Consider the following 16,784-nt stretch of genomic DNA (forward strand, 5'->3'; position numbering starts at 1 on the left):
GCAACAATAAAGCCCAGGTCTTTCCAGCTGTGCTCAGACTGAGTGGTATCTTAGTTCCCATACAAAGTGGCAGTATCAGGGCTGAGGCTATCTCTGTGTGCCCTCTGAAAACAATCATTCAGCTCCCTTGCTGAGAAGTCAGCACGCACAGTGAAAATGCAATCAAGTTTTACAAAATATTACCCACATTCTTACAATGCCCATCTGGTTACTGTAATGGCTATCTTGCATGGAAGGCACAGAGGTTCAGGGGAGCACAGACAGCACCCTTGACTCTAAACCACAGCTCACAGCCCAACATTTCTGACCAAAGCAGAAAACACTGTCCAAACCACGGCACTGGCCTGGCTGGGCATTCCTGCTCAGCAGCCACTGCTCGTCACAGAGGCTGTGAGCATGACCTGGGGTGTCCACAGCACACAGCATATGGAGCACATGAGGAGAGAGGGACCTAAACTGCCCTGGAAAGTCTTCAGAAATGGAGGAGAAGCTTTTATTGTTAATTTTTCCTGCCTGAGGATTGTTCCTAACTGTACCGGGAGACAAACAATAGCTCTGTCAAGATTAAGACTAGATCTCAATTGGAAGCAGTTATTTGATAATGAAAATATTTAGCAAAAATGACTACTGACAGCATGTTTTCAAAAACATGAAAATCTTCCTCAAACTTTCAGAGGAAATACATCAGGATGCCACTTTTTCTGATCATAAAATGTTTAAATTCAATTAAAAAAAATTATCACTTTAGTGGTATTTACTCCAAGTTGCCTCTAAATTTCAAAATTTCTTTCATGATTAAATGGCTATTTTCTGTTTTGAAATGTTAAAAGTATAATTTTGAAGCTTTTAATTGGAAATTAATCAGAACCAGTTTTGTCCACAAATGGTTTCAATTTGGACAAAGTGGCATTTGTGAGGAAAAATATAAAGAACAATTTAGCTGAAAAATTCCTCCCCAGCTCTGCTGTAAACAGTGGGCTGCTTTTCACAGTTAAAATTGTGTAAAAGTTTGAATAACAACTCTATTCAGACAGTTAATCTATTTCATTTGTATTACAGATTCTTGCTAGTGAACACAGAGAGCATGGTGCAGCAATACAAAACTAACACATAGTTAATAGCTCCCATTTTTTTTCTTTTCTCCTCCTGTGCCTTTATTACAGAAAGAACCTGACCATATAATCTGTATACACTCAAACACTGCTCCTAGCAAATGAGTTACAGTGCTCATAGCACACACACTGTAACATTAACTGAAACACTTAGCTCCAACTGCATGCTCATGTCTAATATTCCTGATTTGTCTATTTTATTGTGTTTTTATTTTTTTTCTCTTATTTTAATTTACATGAAAAGACATTTTCTTATGCTGGGAGTAGTAAATATGTTTTTTATATTACCTACTTGCACACCTAGAGAAAATAAAGTGGCTTTAAAGCAAGAGATTCTCCCCTGCTCCCACCTTTTTTTTTTTTTTTTTTTTTTTTTTTAGAAATCATTACTTTCTGCAGAAAAAGTTTTATTTGTCTAATAATCCTTTTTTTAAGATACAATCTACATTCATCTGGGATAGAATCTGAAGTGGCTGGAATACATTTCATGAAAATGCTGAGATTACAAATGTGTGTAGCTCAAATTTAATTTGTTGTACAAATCCCTGTCTGAAAACTCCATGAGCACAACAGAGGCACTCCTAATGGTACAGGAGAGCCTCCACTTAAGCACAAGATTAGGACTGAAATTACTGAAGTTGCACAGAGACACACATAGGGGACACATGGGCAGTCAGGACTATGGCTGCTGCCACGGCAGTACTGGAGTTTTACAGCAGAAGGACCATTTTATCACCATTTACATGAAAATATGAAAACTGCAGTGTTAGAGGTTTTTACTGGTTTGCAATATATCAAAGCCTTGAACAAATTCACAAAGGCTGAAAACACCAACAAAAAAAGACTGATGGGCTGACAAGCCAGCATAATTACATAATTATAGAATAATATGTAGTAATAAAGTAAAAGAATTAATGTATGCTTCAAACAGCATTAACCAGTGAAATATAAATACGAAAACCTCAGAGCTGAAGAAAGATTCTATTTCTCTCTTAATCTACGAACAGTGATGATTTGTCATTTTTACACTGGGTAAACAGCATTTGACAAGGTAAAACAAAACATTCCCAAGTCATGACCATTGGATCTCTGCTCAATTCAAGGTAAAGGCAAATCTTCAAGATGAAGTTAAGGTAATTTGAAGTTCCACAGGAATAAAAGGAGAAATCTCTGAAACTGCAATAAGCTTCAGGAAATCTCACTGAATCTAAAATCTAAACTTAACCAACTACAGCCCAAATAATTGCTTTATTATGGTTCATTGGGGGTCAGTTCATAATCACTTGCACATTGAAACCTTGAAAGAATCAGAAACTTGCATAAACATTACATGGTGTTGAGAATAATGTTATTTTTGTAAAATTACTGAGTATGGTCCTTTGAATCAAGTGACTAATCCAAAAATCCCCCAAATCACTTCTGTCCCCATTGCCTGGCAGCCATCCTGCCTGCATTTCCAGGGGAGAGGTTAAATGTGGGACTTTTAAGTCATGCAGTTATACTTTTGAGAGCTCTCAGTGCTAGTATCAATTTCATTTCATATCAATAAATTAAACAGAATAAAGATTACCTTAAAATATTCCATCAGAGATCTGGAGTACTTCATAGCATGGTCCTTCTTTAGTTTAAACATTCTCAAGTAGAGAAGTGATAAGCATCGGTAGCTGCAGTAATTAGGAAAGGATTATGTTAATTCCATTGCTTAATGAAACCTATAAACTGTAAAAAAAAAAAAAAAAGCTGACCTATATTTTGCAGTCTCTGTTCTAAGGTTACACTTTGAAACATAAGCAAATGGAGGAAAAAAAAAAAAGTGGTCTAAAGCATTAAAATCCCATCTTGATAAGAGTATAAATTAGAAGAATAAATGTTTAGTCAGCTGCTGAAGAAATCCATTAGTTATCCTTTAATAGTTTAATGGAAAACAAGAATAATGATCTTCTGTAAGCTGTTTAAGTAATTCAGTACTTTCAAAGTCCTCTTTAAGATTTTAGCTGCTTCTCTCATTGTTGCAAAGGGACTTACCATAAAACTGCTAATTTCTTGTCCCCTTCTGTGGCAGAAGAGCCTGTGAAATTCTTGAGTCTCATTGCATACCTTGTCAGAAAGGTGAGAGATAAGAAATTGAGAGTTAAAATGTTTCCAAAAGTAATCAGATATTCTTCTCCAACTGCAACAGTTATTGTGTTAGAGTGTTGTGTAATGAAGAGGTCAATGTAAAATGCAACAGAAAGCATCACTTAAAATCTGGAGGCCTTAAGTAAATCACCAACCAATTTTTTTGGGCCAACAAAGTGAACTATTCTTGGGTATATTAATGATATTATATCCAGCCAGCTAGGCTGAGTCCTGCAAACATTTGGGATGAGTGTTGAACAGAAGCATAAGATCTTGGCCCTATAGGTACTGAAGTGTAAAGTAACATATAATAAGGTTTTACATATAATACTTTGGGCTTGAATAGTATCTTCAAAATCCTTTTCATAAATATATTTTATATAGAAAATAGTTTTACATATCAGAAAGGTCATGTTCACAGCTTTTTCATTCTTGGGTTCATTAATTTATGAATCCTGTGTACTTGGTTTTCCCTCTCTATTTAATTGCTGCTGTCCAGCATTTGGATGATCAAGGATTGGGTATTCCTATTTCCTCTGTCTTTTTTTTTCCTTTAAGTGAGCACACTCCATTCTATGCATTAGTCTCTTGAAAATCAATTCATCGCATAAAATCATTGTTCTGAGCTGTAATGCAATTTCACAGGTACTTGTGTTAGAATAAGTAATAGGGTTCAGCGTTGTGTAAGGAAGTTTTAAGGTATCCAGGCAGTGTAGACGAGTTCTCATGTACGAGGAGGTAATGGAGTGCAGGCAGCTGTGCTGCTCTCCCCTGCCTTGCTCTCACCAGCCATCTCAGCCCAGCTTGCAGCTGCATCCTGTCCCACCTGCTCTTGGGTATTGTGGTTCTAGTCACACTGGATGAATGTGATCAAACACAAAGATTTATGTCTCTTTGGGATTTCAGCATTACCATTAACTTAAAACACATTTGACAGTCAGATCTCTGATAGTCCCAATCTCTTTGATGCTCCACTTGCTTTCACAAATAGGTGTCTGATGCAAATAGTCAGGGCAGACACAGCTAAATGGAAAAAGGGGGAAATTGTGCATCTGATGAAAAGTAAAAATGAGAAAAATCTCCCTCTATTTGTTATCTCACAGTAAAAAACTATGTTAATATTAACAGCTACGCTGAGAAGGTGTTGTGTGCACAGCCACATTGTTTGTACATCCAGCACCCACTGTAGCCCACAGGAATTGTGTCCTGATCCATGGAGTTTTACTGAGCAATCACCTTTTGTCCATGTGTGACCACTGACAGCAGTTAAATGGGCTCAGCATTCTCACTGGCTGCAACGAGATGCTACATGCAACAGTTGGTGAACTAAACTCTACTTTTGGTGGTAAGTGGTAGAATTAATCTCACCTGACTTAAGCTATTTATATATTGGAGATCTACTATAACATATTCTCCAGATTCTTCCACAGCCAGAAGCAGCAAGGCCGCAGGGCTGCTGGTACCCCAGGATACAGCTGTGCCCTCACCTGGCTCCCTGCAGGTCCTGCCCTTTTGTAATCCTCTCCTGGAGCTGCCATTCTCTGATTTAACTGGTTCACATGTTATGGGTGAACAAAGCTTTTTGGTCTGTGCATTCTGAACAGACAGAATGCTGGACTGAGGAGCAATGATTTCAACTGGGTTGTGTGGTTTTCTTAAAAAACCAAAAATAAGTGCAGGCTCCTATGAAGAATTGTTCCCTTTTTTAAAGAATACTTCTTTAAATACAATTTATTCTGCCATGCAGCTGCAGTTGTGTCAGTCTGCAGGACAATTTAGGCACAGCAGAGCAGAGGCAGGTGGCTCCTTTTCTAAGTCCTTTGCTCTCCAGGGTTTAACATGGATCAAGTGTTGAGTGGACATAATTTTTTTTCTTTAGTGATTTCTTTAGATTTCCTTCTTCCCTTTATGAAGTGTAAAATGTAATTTTTTTTTAATATATTTAACAGGTATATTATTTACCTGATAGTAAGAGCTTAAGATTTGATACATTTTTTTTATGCAAATACCTACTTATTCAAAATGTAAAACATGCATTATCTTGGCAGTCCCTAATAGCTAATTCGGCATGTTAAGAAAAAACACCGTTGACATATTAAAACCCAAATATTTAAGGCTTGATTTGCCTCTTTTTCTTTCACTTCTGCAAACTGCCAGTAATTACACTGACATTAACAAGGATGTTCCCAGCATACAATGGGGAAAGCAAAGGTGCACCACAGTGAAGAGGAAAAATCCTGTTGTTCTACTTACAGGTAAATTTAAACCTGCTTGATTTCACTTTGATAATTTGCTCAAGTAAAGCAAATTTAGTAACACAGGAGACTATTATTTCTGTGGACCCAACACTATGAAACAGCTATAAGGAGGCAGTAGCAGATTTTAGAATAATTCAGACATTTTATTAGTATGTAAAGACTCTCTTATCCATATTCTAGCCTATGAGTCTACAAAACTGTATTAAAATTAATTCAGCCAGTTCACATTCCTGTAACATTAAAAATATACTGTTTTCAGGACAATATATGCAGAAGCTTCCTCTCTGGCTATAATCTTTTATCCCAAGTTTCAGCTTTTCTCTTTTTTAACAGCCAAGTTATAAACCTCTAAAACCAGGGTTTGTAATAGAAATCCTGATAGACTCCCTTTAATGTTTAGAATTATAAAACTACACCTTTTAAAAGACAAGTGTCATTGCCAAACAGTGAAATTACTATACTTTACTTCCACCCACTACATTTCAATTTTAATTTTATGAATATTGCAAATTATAACACTCACATTATAACCTCTAAAGGGGATAATTTATAAAAGCAGTGTCCATCAATTATAAATTTTCCATGACATTAATAAAATGGCAAGAACTAATTATGATGACTTCTGAGATGAAGATGCCTTGGACAAATCATTAATACGTTGAAATGGTATTTTTTAAAACATAGCAGGTTCTAATTATGACTGAAATGAGATGATGAAAATGATCACAGAAAGGACATTAACCTGATGAGTTCCACAGTCTCTGAGTACATGGTGTATGGAGATTTAGCTTCTAATGGATCTCGCTCCATAGCGTTCCCGCACTCGATGAAGGAGAGGGCAGCATCAGCATAATTCACTGCTTTACCAAACTTCTCCAGCTGAAATGGGAATGACACTGTCAAGAAAATCCTTCAGCTTTGATTTCTAGGTGGGCAGATTATTCTACAAAGCAACACTAGCTTTAGGATGAAAGCAAAGCAACACCGGTAGTTAAAAATTAATTCATAAAGCAATTAAGGCAGGGACTATGTTTTTTACCAAAACTTTTCAGGGTACTATGTGGCTGAATGCTCCACAGAGGAAAGTCAGTGTATGTCCACTGACATCAGGGATTTACACAGGCAAGAAAGGGCACTAAGCATGTTCGTGCACATCCATACTGCTCCTTGACAGATGAACTACATTTGAATGTCACTATGAAAGGGTTAAGTAACAACTCCATGCCATTTGGCTGATGTCAGATTCTGTATTAACTGTTGGTCAAAAAAAAAAATCACATCATTTATATGATGAGTAAAGAGAAGGAAAAAAAAAAAGGGAGACAATATAGCACTGCTTAATATTTCATTTTACTAGGATTTTATTGCAAAAGGTTTTAGCCCTCATAATGGTTGTGATTAAACTGACTTAGACATACTGATTTCTTTTTTTATGCGTAATGAATATTATATATGACATTTTTATAGTATGCACTTTATAATAGTATTTAACATTTTCAGTTTTTGATAGCTGAATGTAAGAATTCTACTAATGTGGCATTTGATATAGGAGATCCAATATACTTTAAATAATTTAAAAATGTCTTTCTATGTCTCTTTCAAAATATTTTTGATGCATCTGCATATGTTTCCATTCACAAAACAGAAGCCTATTTTCACAACATACTAAACATAACATTTATTACTGGTCCAAGATAACAGTATACTTGTCTTTGTGGCTCCTTCTAAGCCATAACTAATTCTCTCTGCCCACCTTTAATTTCAAGTACTGCTCTAGTGCATTGATTACATACAGAGCCTTTTTATAATTGATAGGTATTAACTGAATTATCAGAAAAAAGGAAATGTTTCTGACTGCTCCCTCTCTATTCCAGTGGCTGCTTCTCAGCATATTCTTTAAATTCCTTTTTTCACTTTGAAAGAATTTCCATTCATTTTGGAAGACAAAAAGTCTTCCAAAGATGACTTTTTGTGGTATGGAAAAAAGAATCTGGCTGCAAGCAGATTTAGTTGAGACACAGAATTTGAGCCAGGAATGGGATCCGATTCTCTGAAGAAGGTGGAATTATTCCAGCTTGTCACATCTCAGACAGGCACACAGTGAGGTCTCCCAGATCTCTTCCATATGGTACAGCAAGTTGCCACTGCAGCAGCCCACCCAAATTAGCTGATACCTTACTGCAGCCAGACAAGGAGAGGTTTCCATGGGGTTGCTCCCGTAAGACAGGAAACGTCCTGCCCTTCACCAGAAATCTATTTTCTCTACAAGCTCAGGAACACTGCTGCCACAAATCTCATTAACATTTGCTGACACATTTTGAGGTCACATGCATTATCTTTCTAGCCACTGCAACACATCTTTCAATGCTGCCTGTGCTCTGTCATGTCAGCACCAAGTAACCAGCAGCAATTGTTTCCATAGGACAAGTAACACTACGGGATTGCACACCAAATGTTTTACATGGAGATTATTTGTGTGCAGCTGCATTGGGTGGGAAAAAAAAAAAAGACTTGAGATCTAAATAGCAGAAGGAAAAAGCAGATACTTTGTTCATGGATATTTATGCCTGCCAACAAGTTGATCACAGTGGACGGCCTCACGTCAGGGCACTTGGGTTGTCAGGCAGGACCTGCCTGTGGGCAGCAATGGGATGTGCTGTGCCTGCTCCTCTTAGTGCTGCTGGAGAAACACCCCTGATTCTGCAGGCACAGGTGGAGAAACACCCTGATCCTGCAGGCACAGGCGGAGAAACACCCTGATCCTGCAGGCACAGGCACAGGTGGAGAAACATCCCTGATCCTGCAGGCACAGGTGGAGAAACACCCCTGATCCTGCAGGCACAGGTGGAGAAACACCCTGATCCTGCAGGCACAGGTAAGAGCACAGGAGAAGGGCCAACACCTCGTGAGCTCGTCCGGCTGCCGAGGGAGGGGAACTGCCGGAGCGTGCCGAGATCATCAGGAGCCTGAGCCTGTAAATATTTGCTAGCATGGAGCAGGTATCCCTGTGCCAGCAGCGTGTGTGCTTTGTTTAAAGGTCACCCAGCTGCGGGAGGTGTTGTGAGCCTGCAGACGCCAGGCTGTGGCTGGACATGCCCTGCCGAGCTGGCTGGAAGCCATCAGGCCACCTCCTGTCAGTGGCATGCAGGGAGGGGTGACTGTCACCTTGCTGACAGCCACAACAGGTGCCAAAACCCTGAACCACCCCACACAGAAAACACTTAGAAACGCTGTGCCCCAAGCCAAAAGGGAGCCTGGAGAGCTGAAGCAGACAGCTTGAAATGTCAGCTCTCCTTCAGCTCACTGACAGCAGAGGGAGAGGCTTTTTTGTTTTGTTACTCTGCTTTTTAAAAACATAGCATGTATTTGGTTGTTTTTTTTTCTTTTTTTCTAAGCACAAAATAAATCTCTGATGGGTAATGATAAGAATATACATGCAAAACCCCCAGAAATAATAAAGTTGAGAGGTGAACAAACACCCAGCTCTTTGAGGGGCAAAGGGGACGGTCACACTCTATTTTAGACATTTTAGTTAAATTGAATAGAGGAGTCAAGTTCCACTAAGTCTTCCTGATTAAGCCACTGTTCTGCACCCTATGTAACATACAGGAGACAAAGTCCCTTCCTGCAAAGAAAATGTTCATTAAGGACACCTCAGAACTGGTATATCTTGTACAGAACAAACCATGGTAGAATACAATGTCAGATTATGTAGTGTTATCAATATCCAAACACTTGGCATAATTAGGCAAATCTTATTGGAATTTCATTTGGGGTAAAGCAAGCAAAAAAGCTTTCCCAGCATTGAACTACCTCACTACCAGATTTTTTGGAAATAAGTGTGTTGAGACTTTATCAGCCTAAAACCACGCCATAAAAATGAATGTAGTACATAAAAATGAATTGTTTCAGATTTTAAACAATCAGATTGGAAATATCAAACAGTTTTACCACATGATAATGGGGTGTGAGATGATTTGCCTGTCTTTCTGCTATGGAATATTTCATCACTTCTGTTTTAGGCTAAAAATGAATAGAAAACCAAATTTCAAATACACGTCAACTTTCATAAAACCATCTTACATACTTCATAAACAGCATAACTGTTGCTCCCCCTTGGAAGAAACACCACCTATTGTAAGTAGCTTTCTTTTGGGAACAAATTCTTAAAAGTTAGGAATGGCATTCAGTGTTTAACTTGTGCACAGTGTGTTTATGGAGCACAAACTGAAGCACAGTTTAGTCAGTAGCAGAGTTCCTCTTGGTTTGAGAGGCTTTAGATCTTGTGCAATAATGTTCATTTTTTAACACTGAGTTCCACAGTGGAAAGAGACAAAAAAAACCTGTGATAACCTACCAGTGCATCTGCTTTATGCTTCAGCTTCTTAGCCTCTTGCATGTAATAATCTGCATTGTGCAGCCTAGAGAGACAAAATCAATTAATTCAAGACTTTGCTTTCATATAGCTGGACAAATGTTGTTTGAAAAAATTGCTGACTGCTTTAAAGAATAATTTGACATATATGCCCACTTATCTCTTTAAATCTTAACCTGATATCAATCTGGAGCTGCTGTATGCAGAGATATGATGGGTGACCAGAATGTAAAATAAGTAGCTGTAGAAACTGGCTGCCCAAAGGACCTATTAATGTGTGCTGAACAGAGGAAAAGGAAAAATATTTTAAACTAATTAAGTATAATAAGTTTCCATTAGAGGAGCTGAAATAAAAAAAAATAAGAAGAATTACTGTGAACCAACATTCATGATCTGAAAACATTTATCAACAGAATCTTCATTAATCAGTGACAACAGTTCATTTGCCAAGATTAAAACTGTGTGTGCCTTTGTGCATCACTATCCACACAGGTGCCCAATGCCAGCACTGTAATCAAAGATATTCTCTTTCACTGGGACCTCTGCTTGCACAAAAATTCCAATCACAGAGCACAAAGTCAATAAAACTTACACATCATCAAATGTTATTTTGGGTCTTCTGGGCTCAGAATTCCCATTGGAAAGCGTTGGCATTGCAGACCAGAGGTCTGGTTCTAGATGGCTGGTGTCAAGGAGAGTGTTGGCTGTGGGTGTACTGTGAGATTCTTCCTCCTAGGAAACACAGGACTGTTATTCATAGTTCAAACAAACACCTTCCAACAATGTAAGCGCTCACATCCATCCTCCCTGCCAAAAACCCTTCCCAAAAAAACTGAAAGCCCACCTACCTTCATGCCACCTCACCAAAACACCCTTCCCTTCCTTGTAACATGAGCCTAATAGATTAATTAGGGAGTACAACTCCACTTCTGAGCTCTCAGCTGAACTCAGTAATTTACACTTTGAGGTGTAAGTTTTAGGAGGATACCATGGTGTTACTGACTAGAGACACTGGTTAAAGCAAGCGGGGGGAGATCTCATGGGCCAGGCTAGATCTAAACTCTACTTCTTCAAGGTGTATCACACTCATGTAACCTTTATTCTGTATAACTAGGAGCTAACTGTTAATGTGGCTGAAGAGTCTGCTTGGATTTCAGCAGGGAACAATTTCCTCTCTTGCTACAGAAAGAAGAATGGAAATCAGAAGTCAGTTGTGACTTTGCAATGATTAAAACCAGAAGCATAACAGAAGATTTTAAATCAGGCAATTGCAACTTGCAAGCTTGGTCCCCAAACAGATATACTAAATTACAGATGAACCAATGAACTAGGGAAAGAAGTCTAACATATTTTAGGGGAAGAATATTTCTTGCATCAAGATAATAGATTAACCAAGGATAAATCTGACTTGAGATGCTGGGATGAGAGGAAGAGGCCCTGCTGTTTACACAGCACTGTTTATTTGCTGACATATGCAGTTCATTTTGGCACTGATTTCAGTTGAAGGCGTGTGTATTACTGGCGCAGCTTGAAGTGACACAATGATATCAGAAAGCAACAGGGATGAATGAATAAGGTGAAGTGATTTGTCACCTACAATTCAATGCAACTTGTGAGTTTTACTATTACAGTGCAGGGTAACAACCTCTCTCAAAGTGGTGAACTGTGAAAAATGGGGCTATGCATGCCCTTTTCTGTGGCAGAATTTTCTTCTTGTCTTTTAATTTTGATAGTGATACTAAGATACAGTTTGATAATATGAAGTAAGGATGGGTTTGAAACTCTAGAGGAAGAACTATTTTCTAAAATGGGCCAAAACTCTGGAGTTTCTCTGTTTAACCTAAAAAGAGGATGACAAACTAATGTGAAATTTTACGTTGCTTCAGGGAATTCGATATGCAGTTTGGCTCTTTTTCATGTATTTTCAGAAAAAAAAATCCTACCTGAGTCTGGTGAAAAGCAAGCAACAAAGAACTGTCTGTGTGAGAACCAATGATGGGGAGATGGCCCTAACAGTGTGATATTCTGAAGGGAATAAAAACCCCTATTTGCAAATTGTATAAAAGCTTACAAATAATTAATGAAGATTAAGCATAAATAAACCTTACTGTTGTAAGCCTGAAAAAGGTTATTAACATGCTGAGTGTACTACGGACAGGAATATTTTGTTATATTTTTTTTGTCTGTTTGGTTTAGGCCATAATATTCAGTATGACTACAGTGCTTAATTCTGGCTGAAAGTTTGGGACAGTTATTCAGGTGATATTCTGGAATTTTATTTTCAAAATGTATGTGTTTCAGCTACAGAGTTAAGGGACTAATTTCAGATAGATGATGGCTGCAGAGACTCTTCTCTGAGGCTCAAGGTCCAGGTGCTTCAGGGAATGATAGACAACACCAGGCAGGTGCCTAATGCTGACCTAAAAATGGAGCTTGCAAGAGCTGTTTATGCCTGGCTCTGCAAAGATCCACTCCTCCTGAGTGGGCCTACATAAGCATTTAGAAATTCATACTGTATGGAAAAAAAAAATCCAACAGAATAAAGCTGAACTGTTTTCATTTTATCTTGCTCACCGGCACCAACTGAGGCTGGTTACTTACACAGATTCCTTTGGGGTTAGAAGAAGATTTATTTTCATTCTTTCTGTGTTTAGAAACAGAGGAGGAAGAGCTGCTGGTCTGTGAGGGGTTTGTGACAGCGGGCTCCTGGCTGAAGGAGCTGCTGTCACTGCCGTGCCGCCGGTGCACAGGATCGTCCAGGAGCGGGGACAAGGGAGGAGGGAACAACTTCTCTTCTCTCTTCTTTGTCACCTTCTTCACCGAGCTACTGCTGCTCCTGAGACACACACAAAAACCAGTTGCAACTCAAGAATATTGGTTAATTCTCCACAGCACAAAGCTCTACATTTTATTTACTGAGAAGCCAGCTCTGCCCTCCAATCTGTCCTGCAGTCCCGTGCCCTCCGTGGTGATGCACAAGGGGACAGCAGTGAAAACAGAGGAGCTGCCTCTGCCTTTTCAATGACTGCAGAAACCTTCTGCTTTGGAGGACAACTTGCAGTGCATTAGTACAAATTGCACCCAATTTAAATGCTAATTTGAGTCAGTCTTCATTTGAGAGGTCATAGAGGTTCTGACTCAGCAAAGTGCTGGAAAGTTTTATGCACAGGGTTAGTTCCTTTGACATCAAGTATGACTATTTATGTGTTTAACATTAAGCATCTTTTTAAGAGGTGGATTAGGGTTCACATAAGCAACCTTTGCAAAAAAAACCAAACAGCACATGGCAGCATATGAACCAAAAATAGAATTTATAACAACTACAAAAATGATAACCATAACAATAACAAGATAATAATTATTTAGCCTCTAGAATAAAGCCAATGTTCAACACTATATTAAAATGATACATTGTAGCTGGCAAAAGCCCTTGAGCAAATATTTTTTGATGAATTGAACGTGATTCAGAAAATGAATGTGGTTTTGACATGAAAGCTCAAGTAACCTGATAATCTATTGTCTGTTTTATGTACAGAAATTGCTAGCTGGCTAGAAATGGCAGCTATAATGCACAGTAAAACCAGAAAAAAAATCAAAAAACCCCAACCTGGTAGACCTTTCTCCACTCAAATTCATCAAAAAAGAAAAAACCAAACTCAAGACTTCACTGACTATTTAACATGTTAATCTACTCATAGATTTTTATTTCAGGTACTGTCCCAGCTCAGTCAATGAAGATAACCTGAATTTTAATCTTTTATTAGACATGTAATATTGCACTACATGATCATTTACTTTTCATGATTATTGACTAAAATTTCAATAACAAATTAAGTCAACAAGAATTTATGTTTTGTTCCCACTTTCAGTCAGTGTCAGGAATTATTGATCTCCGTTGCCTCAAAATAACCTGGGAAAGAGGAGAAGGCAACCCAGGTTTCCTTACTTCTTGTTTAGGGGCTCTCTCTCATTTCAGTCTGACCTCTTCTGCAGTTTCACTGACAGTATCAGCATCTACACCTTGGTCACTGCCCTGCTTGGGACCTTTGGTAATGCAGAAATATTTTAGCCTTATCTGTGAAACCACAGAGTGAAATCAAACAAATTTCTCAAGTTTTATAGCTCCTCTACCCAAAACTACTTTAATTCAACTGAAGCAGAGTTAAAAATATCTTATTTGAAACCTTATGATATTAAAGATCTTCAGACTGAAGAAATAAAACAAGCTCAAATTCATGTTGCCTTATGGATGGATGCTGTCCTTCTTGGAAAACACATGGGTCTGAAGAAGATCAAAGGCAAACAACCATGTTGGACTACATCAGCAATTCTTGGAGGAGACTGATTTTAGGCACATGTGGTCCTGCAATACGTCCTCCAGAAAGTTCTCACTCAAAGCTCCATCTGTTCACTTTCTGACCCCCAACGGGCATTTTAGAACTCAGACAAGTTACCATAGTTATAGCTCACAACACTCTGTGCTTTTTCCAGAGGAAGAAGCTTCCAAAGAGGGTGCGCACTGCCCTGACAAAGCAAACAGGTGTTCTTGGATTGTACAGCAGAAAAGCAGACACAGTTAACCTACAGAAGCACCCAGGAGCAGAACCCAAACCCTCTGCCTCCCGAGCACATGCTCTACACAGGGAGCCCTGAGCATGCATTCACAGGGGGAACACAGAGCAAAGTGGTTTTCTGTGCCACTGTGCACGTAGGAGTTTCATCACTATTTAAAACTTCACTATTAAAACTTCACCAGTTCAGTTCATCTTTGGGCTCAGATATAAGTTTGGGCAAACCAAGGAACAGGTGCAACTACTCAACTCTGGCACATAAATCACTCTGTGGCTTTGAAGAATTAACCACAAAACAAAAGGCTGGAGGCTATTTTTTCTACATAACTTACATTTAACTCCATCCCCCCATAAATACAGTTTTAACTGTCTGTTGGGTTTTTTTCTTTTCTTTCCCTTGCCCACTTAATTCTATAAGTTTTTGCAGGAATTAAGCTGATAATTTATTTAGCAATGTCACCTCCCTCCGATTTACACTAAAGCATTTATGCTAACAATAACCTCCATGAAATAGGTTGTTACCAGCAGTTAACCAGATTGTCACTTTGCTTTGGGCTGTTAATGGCCTAAGAAACTGGTCTTTGATTGCAGGAATCGCTAATTTTGAATGAATTTATTGCAATAATTACTGAGACTCAATGGTTTAATTTGCTGACATGATTGTTAGTTAAAATATATTTAAAATCTAGGGAGAAACACAAAGTGCTCTGAAAAACTACAAGCAGAACTGATGGCCTTGTGGCTGCAGGGTTTTAATCTTTCGTGTCTAAAACAGGCCAATTATCAAAGAAGGAGTAGGTTCCCCATCTGCTTTTTTTTTTTTTTTTTTTTTTCCAGCCTGATTTCTTTTAGGGCAGCAAGCAAGAAAGCAAACAGGCAACAAGAAGTTATTGCATGAAGAAGGGAAAATTTCCAGCTACTCTCATGCTTCAAGCTGCTTTTCTTTGCCTTTTTTTTTATCCACTCCTTGTGGTATGCAGTGGTATCTCTGGCCTGGTGGGACAAAGGCCCTGTCTGTACCAGGAACTTGGCTTTTCTTTGCCTCTCCTCCCCCGGCCCACAATGAAATGCTGCACATTGATGGTGTATCTCACTTTCTGCAGGGTTTACAAGGAAAGGTCACTCCCACATCAGCCTGGACCATATGGCAGCACCTGAATGGAGCTGAAGTCATTGCCATAGATGTGAAGGCTGCCTGTGCCATGAAGGAACCCCAATGAATGCTGTTGTGACTTCCCAAGGGATCAGCTCATATGTACTGCCAAGGAGAGGTGCATCTTCAACTAAAGGTCAAACAAAAGCGAACGTGAAATTTTGAAGAACAAAAATGCAGAAATGCTTGCCTCAGACCCATTTCTAGCATGCCTGCTAAATGGTGGGCATGTTTTACTGGTATGAGTCCAGTTTGACTCACAGTTTTCATCAGCAAATAATTCCCTGTGTTGCTACAAAAAGCCAAATAATGGTGAATATTTGGTGAGTCCACTCTCTGTCTGGATTGGGTCTACCAATCAAATATTCATATATCAATGGGATTCACCAGCACATACAATTAATGTTTAAATTAAAATTTCTCTGTCAAGGAGCTAAATATAAATAAATAATCCTCTGCTGCAAAGCAGGCAGCTGATCTGACAAAAATTCAGCTTCACAGACAGAAGTGCTTCAATATATTCCTATAAACACACTGAAACACCTATTCCTTCATTTGCTGTAAGTATCAGAAATAAGGAAAATACAGTGGCAATACTTTGAACATATATTTTAAGTGTCAGGTCAGATTTTGGAAAAGGCATCAACCACTGAATATGTGAGGGAAGAAGCAGAGATGTAATTATGGCTTATGCAAAGACTACATAATACAAACCTGCTTCTGGTTGTGCAAATGCCTTTCAAGTTCACAAGAGGCCATTTGAAATTTCAAATTGTACATGCAATCACAGAAACTTGTGGAAATTAGGCATATAATTGCCCCTATTAGACATGTGACCGTTTAAAGATTAATTGTGCATCTTTGCTTGCTTTATTGAGTCCATATATTTAGGGGAAGATTATAGAAAAATGTATCCAAGTGCCTAAACCACAGCAAGGCAGGCAATGGGAGCTGTGAAAGCACAGGTGTGACCTATCTTTCACTGATTGCTCCAGACTCCTGAATGCCTCCAAATTTTGGCCCAGATCGTGGTCTTTCTGTCAAAACACTCCTGTACCTTTAAAAAAGCCTAATAAAAATCTCATGTCTGCCTTGGGGAACTTGGCTTATTGGCACAGGGATCAAATTCTAATGGGAGAGACCTAAGTTTCCTACTAAGTGGCAACATCCACCATGGGACTAAACACCTCCTTAAGG

General features: G+C 38.7%; 1 protein-coding gene across 6 annotated transcripts in view; it reads right to left on the reverse strand.

Annotated features, from left to right (window-relative positions):
- AFF2 (ALF transcription elongation factor 2) overlaps nt 1-16,784 on the reverse strand; it is a 332,507-nt gene that overhangs the window by 18,768 nt on the left and 296,955 nt on the right. For all 6 annotated transcript variants that reach the window (XM_021547866.2, XM_021547869.3, XM_021547868.2 and 3 more), the window contains exons 13-18: nt 12,465-12,699; nt 10,456-10,595; nt 9,846-9,909; nt 6,231-6,367; nt 3,138-3,209; nt 2,683-2,776 (exon numbers count right to left, since the gene is read on the reverse strand). In XM_021547866.2, the coding sequence (XP_021403541.2) occupies nt 2,683-2,776; nt 3,138-3,209; nt 6,231-6,367; nt 9,846-9,909; nt 10,456-10,595; nt 12,465-12,699 (742 nt within the window). The remainder of the gene's footprint in view (nt 1-2,682; nt 2,777-3,137; nt 3,210-6,230; nt 6,368-9,845; nt 9,910-10,455; nt 10,596-12,464; nt 12,700-16,784) is intronic.

The sequence above is a fragment of the Lonchura striata genome, chromosome 14 (assembly GCF_046129695.1).
Source record: "Lonchura striata isolate bLonStr1 chromosome 14, bLonStr1.mat, whole genome shotgun sequence".
NCBI classification, from domain to species: Eukaryota; Metazoa; Chordata; class Aves; order Passeriformes; family Estrildidae; genus Lonchura; species Lonchura striata.